Here is a 15247-nt window from a genome sequence, read left to right as displayed (position 1 = left end):
CGTGTTCATTAAAACATGTGATTAATTAAATCTTACTTACTTAATTGAAAATCACGTGACTCTTTATCCTGGAGTTTACTGTTTAAATAAAAGTTTCTGCAACTGAGGCCCAGAGTCCACAGGTGCATTCTGGGTAATAAAGGAGCCAAAAGGAGGAGCGCGTGCACGTGGCGTGTACGTGTGCGTGTTCGTGCGCGCGGAGGCTGTGGAGCCTCGGGGGGCGGGGCTCTGTGACGTAGACCAGAGGCTGGTGATGACGCGCCCGTGAAGGGAAGTACAGAGAGTTTAAAGATGAACAGGAACCAGAGCAGACACTTCGTGCGGCTCATGCGGCTCATGCGGCTCAGATGACGGCTCCGCTCCATGACGCGCCTCAACCCGCGCGCGCGCCACGGTCACGCACCAAACCGGACGGGTCAGAATGATCCGAGTCCCAGGAGGTAAGACAGAGCCGTGCCTTCTGCTGGAAACACTGTGACTGTAGTTTTGACCTGTGGATTGTTCCAGACGTTCACATCCTGCGTCACCCCACGCACGCGTGCGTCCCCGCGCGTCACACGGTGGTCCTGAGCGTGCACGCGGAGGGCGCGGGCACGTTACAGTATCAATGGTTCAATTATGTCCAAAAGGAGGAACAGAAGCAAGTGTGTGAGGTACGAGACACGAGCTGAGACACGCGCCGTGGGTCTGACCCCGAGTCTGACTCCGAGTCTGACTCCGAGTCTGACCCCGAGTCTGACCCCGAGTCTGACCCCGAGTCTGACTCCGAGTCTGACTCCGAGTCTGACTCCGAGTCTGACCCCGAGTCTGACCCCGAGTCTGACCCCGAGTCTGACCCCGAGTCTGACCCCGAGTCTGACCCCGAGTCTGACCCCGAGTCTGACCCCGAGTCTGACTCCGAGTCTGACCCCGAGTCTGACTCCGAGTCTGACTCCGAGTCTGACCCCGAGTCTGACCCCGAGTCTGACCCCGAGTCTGACCCCGAGTCTGACTCCGAGTCTGACTCCGAGTCTGACTCCGAGTCTGTCCAGGTCCCGGGAGCCACGCGGCCCAGTCTGACCATCACAGTGACCAGGAGCCAGAACTACTCGTGTCGAGTCAGTGACGTGTTTTTAAACTGTAAGTTCACGCAGTGGGCGCGTGTCACGGTCCTGGACGTGGATCAAACAGGTGAGTCTGTAAAGAGCCGCCGAGGAGCCGGATCCCGCGGGGTCAGGGGGTTTGACCTTTATTGTCCGTGTGTCCAGCTCCTGTTCCTCTGGACTGGGGCGGGGAGCCGCACATCGCGCTTCACCCCAGACCCCAGACCCTGAGGCCCGGGGCCAGACTCACTCTGCGCTGCGCCGCCTACGGGGTCCCCCAGCCCCGGCACCAGTGGTACCGCAACGGGGCCCCCCTGAACCAGACCAGAGAGGTCCTACAGGTACAGAGAGTGTGTGTGTGTGTGGGGGGTGTGTGTGTGTGGGTGTCCAGACCTCAGACCGGTGTGTGTGTGTGTGTGTGTGCAGGTGAAGCAGGTGGGGGTGCAGGACGCTGGCACATACCTCTGCTCCGTCTCGAGTGTCCTGGGGGAGACGTGGAGCCTGCCCGCCGACGTGCACATCAGTGAGTGACCAGTAACACACACACACACAGACAGACACACACACAGACACACACAGACAGACACACACAGACACACACAGACACGCACACACAAACACACACACACAGACAGACAGACACACACACACAGACACACACAGACAGACACACACACAGACACACACACAGACACACACACAGACACACACACACAGACACACACAGACAGACACACACACAGACAGACACACCCCCAGACACAGACACACACACAGACACACACACACACACACACAGTAACTCAAACTGTTTTACAGAATAATTAAAATCACAACATAAATAATCAAATTAAATGATCAGTTTAAATCTGTCACAGAACAGAACTTTAAAAATGTAAATGTGTAAAAACTTTAGTCAACAAGAACAGGAACAATAACACAAAACTATACACACAACACACACTATACACACACTATACACACAACACACACTATACACACTATACACACAACACACACTATACACACAACACACACTATACACACTATATACACACACACTCATTGTTTTATTTGTTTTAAATGATCCTCATTGTGCGTCACATCAGATAAACCTGAAGTTTCTGTTTGCCCCATCAGACTGTACACTCCTCCACCCGCACGCTCCTCCACCCACACGCACCTCCACCTGCACGCTCCCTGACTCACACGCTCCTCCACTCCTCCACTCCTCCACCCGCACGCTCCTCCACCCCTTCACCCGCACGCTCCTCCACCCGCACGCTCCTCCACTCTCACGCTCCTCCACCCGCACGCTCCTCCACCCGCACGCTCCTCCACTCTCACGCTCCTCCACTCTCACGCTCTTCCGCACGCTCCCTGACTCACACGCTCCTCCACTCCTCCACTCCTCCACTCCTCCACTCCTCCACTCACACGCACCTCCACCCGCTCAGTGTGTGGGGGTGAGCTGGTGGAGAAAGGTCATGTAAAGTTCTGTTTCAGACAAAGTTCTGTCTTCACGGAGCAGATTTCTCGGGACTTTCCGCTCGACAGAATGTGAATGTGGTTGAGCCAAACGCTGCAGCTCAGGAAGAAAAACCACCTGAGAGTTTCCTCGAGCAGCGACGTCTCTGAACTAAAAGAACAAAACACAGAACAAAGATTAGAATGAATAATATAAATGTTTTATTGTTTTGTTGCAGTTTTACCAAAGCCAAGTGTTGAAGAAACTCCAGCAGCACTGACAGGTACAGACCCCACCTGCTCCTGGACAAACTGTCAGGACGGAGCTGAAAACACTGAGTACAGATACTTTTATAATAGTACTTAATACTCTTAATACTCAAGTACTTGATCATGCAGTACTGACTTTGTTTTATTGAGGGGAAAAACACAACTCGTGTATGTGTGTGTGTGTGTGTGTGTGTGTGTGTGTTTTGTTTTCATGCCCAATTAAAAAATGCAAACGTAACATAAATCTGTGTAGTTTTATCTCAGGTTTTTACACTTTAATAAAACACAACTTCATCAGAATCACAGACAGAGTGAGACGTCACCTCAGCTTCAGCTCAAATGAAGCTCATCGAGGCCAGAGCAGGTGTAGACCACGAGTATCATAGCAACCAAAGAGCCAATCAGGAGCGAGGCTGTTGAAGGTAACGCCCCGTCCCTTAGTAACGATGTCGATCAAACCTGTTGCTAACGCTAACAGGAGCGACCTCGGGGAAAGAAGGACCTGATTTGTCTGTTATTAATGTTCAGATCTGGATTTACAGACACAATAGTGAAATAAAAACCCCAGGATCATGTAGAGGGTTAATACGAACATTTAAGACCAGAATGAGTCTGAGGTGCGTCCATGATCACTTCCTGTTTGCAGCGCGGCAGCTAGCGCTAATGCTACATCCATTTATATAAACAGTGTATGATCAGAATAAATCACAAAATACATCACACACGCAGATATTCAGTCTGTAGCTAAATCCATTTTCAAAGTTATTCTCCCATCGCTGTTTCTACTGAACACAGAAACACACTGTGGTGTCGTGTGTTGCCGTGTATCATCTTGTCTTGTCTCATATTGTGTTGTCTTGTATTGTCTTGTCTCATGTTGTTGTGTGTTGTCTCTTATTGTCCATGTATCGTCTTTTATTGTCTCATCTTGTTTTGTGTTGCCTCATATTGTCTTGTCTCACATTGTGTTGTCTCATGTTGTTGTGTGTTGTCTCACATTGTGTTGTCTTGTGTTGTCTCACATTGTGTTGTCTTGTCTCATATTGTGTTGTTGTGTGTTGTCTCATATTGTGTTGTATCATCTTGTCTTGTCTCACATTGTGTTGTCTCATGTTGTTGTGTGTTGTCTCACATTGTGTTGTCTTGTGTTGCAGCCACAGATAAAGTCGCTCTGCTCATCGGGAACTTGAACTACGCCCACCTCCGCCCGCTGACGGCGCCGGTGGTGGACGTGCACGAGCTGGGCCTCCTCCTGCAGCAGATGGACTTCAGGGTCCTGTCTCTGCTGGACCTCACTGCCCAACAGATGTCCTCAGCAGTGGACAACTTCATACAACTGTTAGACACAGGCGTGTACGGTAAGAACGACACACACTGAACATACAACACGACACATGAACATACGACACGACACATGAACATACGACACGACACATGAACATATGACACGACAAATGAACAAATAAAGTTGTGTTTTGTTTCATTCTCACATGTTTAACACAAACCTGCAGATTTAGGCTGAAAACACTCTGTTCCACCTTGTGATGTCATCATGTGGTGATACAGGAAGTGCTCCACTGTGTTTTTAAACTCCACACACCTTCATTTATAGAATCATTTGGATCATTTCAGTCCTGGAGTTGTCTCTTATCTCGACTGAACTAAAGGTAAAAGGAGGAGTTAACATGAAAACTACCACTTGATGACATCACAAGGTGGAACGTCGCATTTTGTTCTTTGTAGATGTAACAGACTAATAATAAAGTGACTCAAACATGTGAATGAAACAAAACACAAGTCCAGGTCTGTTTTTGAGGAAACAGTAGAACATGGACCTTTTACATTAAAAACATAACGTCTAATCCTCGTGATATTGATGGTTTCAGATCATAGTTTTGTGAAATTTGCTAAAAATGTGACACAAAACCACAGAAATAACCAGTTTTTGCTGCTTTATTTCAGACTGAGGTGATTTTCAAATGTTGCAAACCTCATAAATGTTTTCATATAATAAACCTGTTTAGTTTTGTGTCACATTTTTATTGTACCTGGTAAATGTTCAAACTTTGACATATGAAGAAGTTGTGGTCAGTTCACTTCTACATTCTAAACTAAACATGTGAAATGACATCATTCACTTTCCACTGAAGCCTCACGCCGCGTGGTCCGTCACGTTACATCATCGATACCACAGAGAGAGCGCCGTGGCGTCGCTCAGGAACCAAAACGCCGCGGTGAACGGCCTGTGGATATGTGCTTTATTTTGAACAACTGTGCAAACAGAACAAGGAGCAGTTATAAAACATCACATTTATTTAAAAAAAAAAAAAAATAACTCTGAAGATTAAAAACACTGAGCTTCAGGAGCCGTGAGTCTCTTCTTTTCTAATCCCTCGCGTCTCCTCAGGTCTTTTTTACTACGCCGGACACGGATTTGAACGAGCCGGGAGAAATTACCTGGTTCCCATCGACGCTCCGCAGCCGTACAACACCTCCACCTGTGTCTGTGTGCAAAGGATCATGGGAAAAATGCAGGAAAAGAACACGGCGTTGAGCGTGATTCTACTGGACGCCTGCAGAACCTGGTGAGTCGAGGAATGGACGGATTTTAACGAGGCCAAAGAAACAAACTGAAACTTAATGTTTGTTCAGGAGAAAAGAGGAGAGTTTACCGTCGGTGATTCAGCCCCTGAGAGCCACGGGGAACACGGTCTACGGCTACGCCACGTATGTACATTTAGCCACGTATGTACATTTAGCCACGTATGTACATTTAGCCACGTATGTACATTTAACCACGTATGTACATTTAGCCACGTATGTACATTTAGCCACGTATGTACATTTAGCCACGTATGTACATTTAGCCACGTATGTACATTTAGCCACGTATGTACATTTAGCCACGTATGTACATTTAGCCACGTATGTACATTTAGCCACACGTGAAGCTCATGAATGTGTTTGAACCATAGACGGTTTATAAATGCACAGAGCTAACCTGCCGCGGCGCTACAAACAGGAAGTGATCATGTGTGCACTTCCTGCTCCATCAGCTCTGGCTCCACTTCACTCTCTGTGTCCCCTCTGTGTCCCCTCTGTCCTCTCTGTCCTCTCTCTGTCCTCTCTCTGTCTCTGTCTTCAGACTCATTCTGGTCTTAAATGTTCGTATTAACCCTCTACATGATCCTGGGGTTTTTATTTCACTATTGTGTCTGTAAATCAAGATCTGAACATTAATAACAGACAAATCAGGTCCTTCTTTCCCCGAGGTCGCTCCTGTTAGCGTTAGCAACAGGTTTGATTGACAGCGTTGCTAAGGGCCTGCTCTCTGTTAAAGCTCCTGTAATTCCACATATATAAATATATAAATATATAAATCTGCTCCTCCTTCACTCTGAGGTTGAACTGGGGCCGTTATGACGACACCATTTTGGAAAATAAAATCTAATTGAGATTATACAGTTGTTGTTTGCGATGTACTTTTAATTCCAAATCCAATAACAAGTACAAGAAGTACAAAATACTCAAGTATAACATGAAAACATCTACTGAAGTAAAAGTATAAAAGTACCTGTTTAAAAATGCACTTAGAGAAAACAGTAAAAGTATTTCTCACAGATTTTGAGTCTTATAAAACTTCAAATGTGGTGATTTTGATAAAGATTTGAGCTGAATTTTGTTCAACAGAAACGACTAAACTGATCATTTTGTTTCTGTTTTTGTTTATTTTTGTTTAATATATATATATATATATATATATATATAAAATAATGTGTTAAAAATAAACCTCAGCCTTTTCTGCAGGTCTCACAAAATAAGAAAATACTTTTTCAGTCCAGTTCATAAATGTAGTGGAGTAAAAGTACAGATACTGCTCTCAGATGTACTCAGGTAAAAGTACACACTGTAAACTGTACTTTAGTACTTTTACTTTGTTACGTTCCATTAAACGACATGTTCATTTGGGGCTGGACTGTCACAGTTTCATGTTTCAGTTTCACTCGGTGCAGCTGAATCACCGAGGCCTTTGCTCTTTGAGTCGACACAATTCCCAAGTGACAGTTTTGATTTGTTTGATCTGGAGCTGATGTTTTTTCGAGCTCATAAAGTCGTGACGTGTCGTGTTTTTCGTTGCAGATGTGAAGACGCTGAAGCGTTTGAGATTCAGGACCAGGGAAAAAGCACCGGCATCTTCACCAAATACCTCAACAAACACATCCTCCTCCCAGAGAAGGTCACACACGTCCTGGAGCGGGTGTCTGAGGGTGAGCGGCACTTTCAAAACACTTTCTGTAAATAGACGCCATGACAGACGATGTCATCGATATGAGGATGACGCTAACTGGAGGCTCTGCTCTGTCTGAGGCTCTTTAATCTGAGCTTCAACTACAACAGGTGAGAGGATTTGAGCTGCTAAACAAGTCCTTTTAAATAACATTAGTCACACGCTAGCATTAGCGTTAGCATTAGCGTTAGCATTAGCGTTAGCATTAGCCAACAGTTTTTCAGTGAGTCGCTCTCACCTTTTTGTTGAAAATCCTAAACAGGACGATAAACGATGAGGTCGGTAAATGGAATAGAGCATCATACACCTTTTACACCAGGGAACCACACACCAGTGCACACACACACACACACACACACACACCCACCAGGGAACCACACACACACACACACACACACCAGGGAACCACACACACACACACACACACCAGGGAACCACACACACACACTCACACACCAGTGCACACACACACACAGGGGGGAGGAGGGTGGGTTAACTGTCTTGCCCAAGGACACAACAGCAGTATGCATTTGTGGGATTCATTTGTGGTTCAGCCTGTGGGTCAGTGGATCTGACTCTTGACCAATGATGTTTGTGTCGAGAGCGGGATTCAAACCTTCAACCTTTACAAACGCTCTACCAACTGAGCCACCGCCGCCCCACAGGCTCCTGAAATCTGCTCTTTTAAATGTGTTTTTTACCCGAGTTTTTCAGACTTTGACGTGTTTGCTAACGCGCACCGTGCGTCTCCATGGTAACAGCAGAAGGTCCCGCCCCCTCGCGTGATGTCACCGCGCGGGGCCGATATATCGATGGGCAGATTAGATAAACGCTGACCTACATGTGTGTCCGTGACAGACAGGTGATGGCAGGTTCCGCTCGCCGTGCCCGCTAAGTGTCTGATGACCTCATTCTTAGGAAATTGCGACAGTTGGCAGCAGAACAAGCAGAAACCCGAGAAGTGAGGCCAAAACAGCTGCTGCGCCGCTCGCACGCCGACGCCTCCCCCAGGGTCACGCACCAATCAGCCGCCCCGCGTTCACCGGGACGCACTCACATTTCAAGAAACCAACATTTTAACGTTACATAACTCTGTTTTTGTGAGGAAGGATTAGAATGGTGTTGTTTGTTTTTCCCGCGTTAATGAAGCGGTTTGATTATCGCTCATAAAAGTGTCACCACACGTGCGGCGAGGAACAGGCTGATTTATGGAATCAGATCCTTTGGGTCAGAGTCACAGTGGAAAGTTCAGCGGCTGCAGCTCAGGAGGATTTAGGAGCCAAGACGTTTATTTTATTATGTTTACACTATTTGTACATCTGCAGTTTATTTAATTTGAGCTGTTTGTTTCACAGTAAAACACAAAACACAAATTGTATTTTCTTCAGCTGGTTTAAGAAAGAAGAATGTTCCAGTTCTCCACAGTTTGTGCAGAGTCACATTTTCTGATTGTCTGAATTTTCCCAGATATTTCCAGCCCAATTCAAAGTCGTTTAAAACCATTTGACAAGAAAAGACCAGAACAAACACTGGAAAAACAACAGTGATACTTTATACTTTATTTTACCATCTCTCTGTAGATGTGAGGGGGGGAGGGGTCGAGGGATGTATAAATGGGGCTGCTGGGTGATGGAGGTGAGGTGGAGGTGAGGTGGAGGTGGAGGTGAGGTGGAGGTGAGGTTTTCAAATCCATCCTTTATTGAAAAATATTAAACTTTTCTTCTTTCCTACATAATTCCTTTCATCTTATTTCATAAATCTGATGTTTAAACGTGTGACCCACTTTGTTCTGGTCACAGACGTGGACAAAGACGCTCTGGTGAAGGGTAAACAGGCGGTGGAGGTGCGTCACACGCTGAAGGAGGCGCGCTCACTGTCAGACCCGCTGCTCTCCTCTGGCCACACGAGGGAACTGCACCTGCGCGACGTCTGCTGGAGACGAGCCAACGGTGAGTCCGACAAACCCGCGGAGTCTCACTTCCTCGTGGTCACATGGGCCTCTCGTCATGTGACCAGTTCAGACTTAAATGAACCTGAACCACTGAGTCACTGTTTTTTGGTGCAGTTACTTTTCTGTTTGGTGTTTTCAGAGCACTCTTCTTCTTCTTCTTCTTCTTCTTCTTCTGTGTTTCCTGTTTCACTTTGTGTCCGTTGCTCGTTCCACTCGTCTGGACACTTCAGGCTGTTGTTTTCACACATAAAAACTGATTTGAGCCACATTTTCCTGCAAAAATCAGGAGGAAAAATGTTAGAGTGAAACAGCGGCTCAGAACACGAGAAAAAACATTTGCAGATTAAAGACGGTGATTCTGTGAGTTTTTAAAAGTCGACAGAAGTAAAAACCAGCTCAGTTTTAACGTCTCTGTGGATAATTGTGTTTGTTCCTCGTTGCTTCCCTCGTTCCTCATTCGTGGGTTTGTTTCCTGTTCAGAAGCACCAGGACCATTCATAAAACGGAATATTTTGTTTTGAATTGTTGATCGCTATGGCAACAGTGTTTGTTTTTTTTTTTGTTTTTTTAACCACACCAAAAGTCATGAATAATCTGGAAAAATGTGATCTGTGAAATGATCGGAAGTAGCGCCGCCCTTGTGTTGAAATAACTCACTTCATGTTTTTTATGTGTGTGTTTTACAGTGGATTAAATTAAAATCTGATCTCGTTGCTGCTTTAAAAATGCGCAGGAGCATAATGTGATTTTAATGAGGAAAATGGGATTAATCAGAAAATCACAAAATATGAAAAATCAAAGGAGAATTTAGCAAATAAAAACCACTCAGATCCACGAGAGCGAAATCAGAGCCAGAGCACAAAGTACAGAGTTTACAGAATAAGAACGACATTAAATCACAATACACCAAATCAAAACTTAAATAATCATAAAATCAACATTAAAGGAGAAAAGTGCAGAATTAAACCTTCTCAGTCACAGAGAAACAGAACTGAGCCTGAATTTAAACATCGTCAAAGTCAAAGACTCGTTTGGATCAGGACGTTAGTCGTCTGATCTACTGGACACAAGGATCAGTCTCTGGACATTAAACCTTTGACAGTATTTGTTAATTTAACCAAGAGATTATGAGAAACACTGAGCATTTCTGGCAAAAGAAACATCCAGATTTTTAGGTTTTACTGGACAGAAAAGTCGAGCTCACTGCAGTTTCTTTGTATCTACAAATAAATCTCACATTTCATCATAAATAAAACTTTTTGTGGAGCTCAAACACAATTTTGATGTTAGAAAACGGTATTTTCTTTAACAGAAGTGAGTGTGTGCCTCAAAGTCACTGTTTTGTTTCTGTTTTGATGTAAAACCATCGGCGTTTAGATGTTAATCATTTATTTATAAGAGACGATCCACTGAACTTTGAATCATGATGTCATGTTTGTCTATGACTAAAAACTGAACAATAGAGGAGAGAGAGGAGGAAAAGAACTTTTAATCCAAGCTTCATAAACTGTCCTCACCAGAACGAGGCCTGTACAATAATCTCTCCATCGACGTCTCGTTCTGTTTATGAAAGATCGAACTGTATGTTTATGTGTGTAACATTTTCTTTAGACAATGAAATGTTTGGTTATTTCTTGGTTAAGATTTAAGTAAAAGTGTAAAACATCTGTCTCATTAAATCCAAACTAACGACTGAAGTGTCACATCTGAAGGACGAGTAAAACTGGAGCAGTTTAATAATGTGAAGATAAACATTTATACAGTTTTTAATGTTTTAAATGGACCTATTCAGTTATTTATTTTATTTAAATTTTATTTGTATTAATTCATTTTTATTTTTTGTATAAATTTTTATATAAATGTTTAATTGTTATTGATTCATTTGGAAATTAGTTTTTATTTTACTTTTTATTAATTTGTTATTTTTATTTTATTTTTTTTTACTTTTTGTGACTCCAGCTCTTTGGTGGAATTGAAATGTTCCTTTTGCTATAATTCTGTGCGTTTACATTTATGTCGCATCATGTTTGTTTGTTTGTTTTTCTTTGATTGGGCCAAAGAAACAAAGATCAGCTTCGCTCGGTCTGATTTTAAACGCTCTGTTTGTTTCAGATTTGCCTCAGAAGAAGAGTCTGAAGTTTCCTTGTGGAGCAGAGGTGGAGGTCGGATTCTCCGCCTTGTTCTCCAACGTCCTCATGGCGTTTGCCAGTGTCAGACGCTCAGAGCCTCATCTGGAGGACGTCAGTGTCGCCCTGAGCAGCACGCCAGTACGACGCAGATAACACTTTATGATTATTGTTATTGTTATTGTTATTATTATTATTATTGTTATTATGTTAAATATGACACTACACGGACTCTGAGGTTTAACACAGGTTATAATCCTCAAAAACAGACCTGGACTTGTGTTTTGTTTCATTCACACATGTTTGACTCACACTTTATTATTAGTCTGTTACATCTACAAAGCTCAAAACGCTCTGTTCCACCTTGTGATGTCATCAAGTGGTAGTTTTCACTTTAACTCCTCCTCCTTTTACCTTTAGTTCAGTCGAGCTAAGAGACAACTCCAGGACTGAAATGATCCAAATGACTCACAGTGGAGCACTTCCTGTATCACCACATGATGACATCACAAGGTGGAACAGAGCGTTTTCAGTTCCTAAATCTGCAGGTTTGTGTGTTAAACATGTGAGAATGAAACAAAACACAACTCCAGGTCTGTGAGTTTTGACAGGAAAGTGCTGACCTCTAGTGGTGAAAGTGTAGATGTTATTTTCTGTTGTTGTTTGTTGATTTTCCTGTTTTTTTTCAGTTTATCGCTGTGTCACTTTAACACGTTTGATTCCTCAGGTGATGGAGGATATATTTTCTGGAGAGTGCAGGTCGGAGGAGTGGGACTCGCTCGTCTTCAGCTCGTCTCCTGGTCCAGGCTGCAGTGTCCGGCTGTGTGGGCTGCAGACGCTCCAGGTAAAAGTACAACTGAAATCACGGAAAGAATCTCAGTAAATCTGTTTCTGATCGTAGAACCTGAACCTGACGTGTAAATACTGGAACATGTGAAGCTTTAGTCAAAACGATATGAAAAACAGTGGAAAGAAAAACTCGATTCTGTTAAGTCAAAATACAAATACCAGAGCAAAAAATCTAAGTAAAAGTATTAAAGTACCTGTTTTTAAAGAGTAAAAAGTAAAAGTATTTCACACATTTTGAGTCTTATAAAACTTCAAATGTGGTGATTTTGATCAAGATTTGAGCTGAATTTAGTTCAACAGAAACAAATGAATCAATCGGGTTTTTTTCTGTTTTTATTTGAGCATTTATTTTTAACTCGTTCAGAATTTGAGGGAAAAAAAATACAAATACTTTAATTTTTCAGTCCAGTTCAAAAATCTGTTACATCAGACTGAGTTACTGACACAGACACAGACACAGACACAGACACAGACACAGACACAGACACAGACACAGACACAGACACAGACACAGACACAGACACAGACACTTCTGGACTTATGCTGTTATTTTTTTCTGGATTATGTTTTGTTTTGAGTCTCAGTGTCAGGGTTTTGCCTCAACAGAAGAAAATCGTGACAGTTTATTTTGGGGCTCAATATTTAAAATGTGAACATTTTCTTTGCCACATTGAGGAGATTTGGAGTATTTTTATATAATAATAATAATAATGTCAGATTTGAGCTGCAGAAGGTTGAACTTTTATGGCTGGTCATATGTTCAGTCCTTTATTTGCTGCAGCTCATGTTTTAAATGATCCTGTTTATTTAAAACCGGTTTACTGAGCTTCTCCTGCTGTGTCAGAGCTTTAAGGTCGTGTTTCTCTGTAGGCCTAGTCATGAAACGTGACAAATCAATGTTATAGTCATATATATAGTCATTATTATTATTATTATTATTATTAATAATCATATTCCTGGAGAACCACAAGGTCAAATTTGGCCGCAGTTAATCGCTGCAACACAAAATGAACAAACAAAAAAAAATGTCAAATTTAACTTCAAAAGCCCAGAGTGCCACTTCTGGCCCCTGCAGAGCGACACCTAGTGGATGAATATTGAATTAAAATGATCCTCAGTGGTAGTGACGAAAAAGTGAATATTTCAGTGACTTAAAGCAGTAATTTAATGCACTTTTCATAATCTTCCAAAGAAGAAAAGAGTTCTTGGGTTCTCCAGGGCTAAGTTTGCATCTTATCTCCACTGGTTATGAACGATGCTAACTATGCTAACGTGCTAACGTGCTAACACATCCTCATTGTTCCTCTGTTCACAGGAGTGCCTGGTCCTCAAAGTGGATCTACACTTCACTGTCCTGGAGAGAAACAGTGTGAGACGCTGCAGCCAGAGCCTCCAGCTCAACCTGGGCAGACCTCTGGTGTCCTCCTGTGGACTCGGGCGCAAGGCGGAGTCTCCAAAGCCTCTGTCTCCAAAGCCTCTGTCTCCAAAGCCTCTGTCTCCAAAGCCTCTGTCTCCAAAGCCTCTGTCTCCGGCGTCTTCGTCTCCGGCGTCTTCGTCTCCGGCGTCTCCGTCTCCGGCGTCTCCAGGCCACTACAACATCTCACACCACAAGAACCAACGCACCCGAACGTTTGAGCCGTGCAGCAGGAAACCCGAGGGTCTGACACGAGTGAGAAGGAACAAACCAGAGGAACACGATGAAGACGACATTTATAACTTCATCCACTTGAAATAACTGATCCTGGGGCTGTTGATTTAAAGGTCCATGTTCCTCTGATCTAATGTTTCCTCATCACAGACAAACGTGTGAATGAAACAAAACACAACTCCAGGTCTGTTTTTGAGGAGGAAACATTAGAACATGGATTAAACCTCATAAGAGTCGTTTTGTGTGATATTGGACCTTTTTATTGATGAATGGATCAGTTTGACTTGTTTTTGCTCAGTATATTTTGATTCTGTGGTTGTAGCAGGACTATATCAAAACTGTCCACACCAAAACAAAACAGTTATAAGCTGCTCCGATGTAAATACTTGTATAAACACTAGAACGCTCCAGTTTTTTAGAAGTCTGTGCCGTAAACTCACATCATTTTACCTTTGTCTCGTTTTGCATTGATTTGTTTCCACACGTTCAGGAGGCATCCTGAGCAGATGCCCGAGCCTCAGCTGCTCCTCTCGACGTGTACGAGCAGCGGCTCTACTCCGAGCTCCTCACCCTATCCCTAAGGGTGCGCCCGGCCACTCTGCGGAGGAAACCCATTTCAGCCGCTTGTATCCGCGACCTTGTCCTTTCGGTCATGACCCAGAGCTCATGACCATAGGTGAGGGTAGGAACGTAGATTGAGGTAAATCGAGAGCTTCGCCTTTGGGCTCAGCTCCTTCTTCACCACAATGGACCGATACAGCGACCGCATCACTGCAGACGCTGAACAAGACCCCGAGATACTTGAACTCCTCCACTTGGGGCAGAGACTCACCACCCGGAGAGAGCAAACCACCTTTTTCCGGTCGAGAACCATGGCCTCGGATTTGGAGGAGCTGATTCTCATCCCAGACACTTCACACTCGGCTCAAACCGCCCCAGTGCTGCAGGTCCTGGCTCGAAGAAGCATCAGGACAACATCATCCGCAAACAGCAGAGATGAAATCCTGTGTTTCCCAAACCAGGCCCCCTCCGGCCCCTGAACCGGACCCCCTCCGGGGCTGCGCCTAGAAATTCTGTCCATAAATATAATGAACAGAACCGGTGACAAAGGGTGGAGGAGGACCAAATTATATTAAAATAAAATTAAAATTAAATTAAAAAGTAAATCTTGTTGAATTTACCTTTTCATGTTGTTGATCTTTTGGCACATGATAAAACTGAATGTGAGTTTTTCTGCTGTTTATTTAACTGAAATTTAATAAATTAATGATTCATTTAATGAATGCATTTGGAAAACATTTTGTACATTGAGTCTTGCATATTCATCCTTTGCTACATGTTACAGGCCAAATCTATAATGTCATATAAACATATCCTGGTAACGCCTGTGTGAGAAAAGTGTATAAAGTGTGTGGTGAGGGGTTTTACAGCAAAACATATAGAATAATTGTAAAAAATAAAGCTGATACTTCGTGGATTTCATCTATTGCGGGTTATTTTTAGAACATAACCCCCGCGATAAACGAACAGGCTATATGTTGAAAATACGACAGAGGAGGCGCAGGG

At 43.8% G+C, this 15247-nt stretch overlaps 1 protein-coding gene across 2 annotated transcripts; it reads left to right on the top strand.

Annotated features, from left to right (window-relative positions):
* The first annotated feature begins 279 nt into the window (after positions 1 to 279).
* malt3 (MALT paracaspase 3) lies at positions 280 to 14972 on the top strand. 2 transcript variants are annotated; one of them, XM_033968092.2, is made up of 14 exons: positions 280 to 440; positions 508 to 653; positions 1032 to 1170; positions 1248 to 1423; positions 1509 to 1605; positions 2789 to 2833; positions 3974 to 4177; positions 5227 to 5404; positions 5472 to 5546; positions 6960 to 7087; positions 8907 to 9056; positions 11171 to 11325; positions 11912 to 12028; positions 13349 to 14972. In XM_033968092.2, exons 1-14 carry the CDS (start codon positions 422 to 424, stop codon positions 13766 to 13768), a joined length of 2049 nt encoding a protein of 682 aa, XP_033823983.1. In that variant the 5' UTR covers positions 280 to 421; the 3' UTR covers positions 13769 to 14972. The 2 variants fall into 2 exon arrangements, with proteins under 2 accessions (XP_033823983.1, XP_055078497.1); XM_055222522.1 differs by having other exon boundaries at positions 286 to 440; positions 5472 to 5564; positions 13349 to 14797.
* Positions 14973 to 15247: the final 275 nt, after the last annotated feature.

Source organism: Periophthalmus magnuspinnatus, chromosome 6, assembly GCF_009829125.3.
Source record: "Periophthalmus magnuspinnatus isolate fPerMag1 chromosome 6, fPerMag1.2.pri, whole genome shotgun sequence".
Classification (NCBI taxonomy): domain Eukaryota; kingdom Metazoa; phylum Chordata; class Actinopteri; order Gobiiformes; family Gobiidae; genus Periophthalmus; species Periophthalmus magnuspinnatus.
The sequence above is the reverse complement of the archived record's forward strand: the minus strand, read 5'-3'. Positions and strand labels throughout refer to the sequence as shown.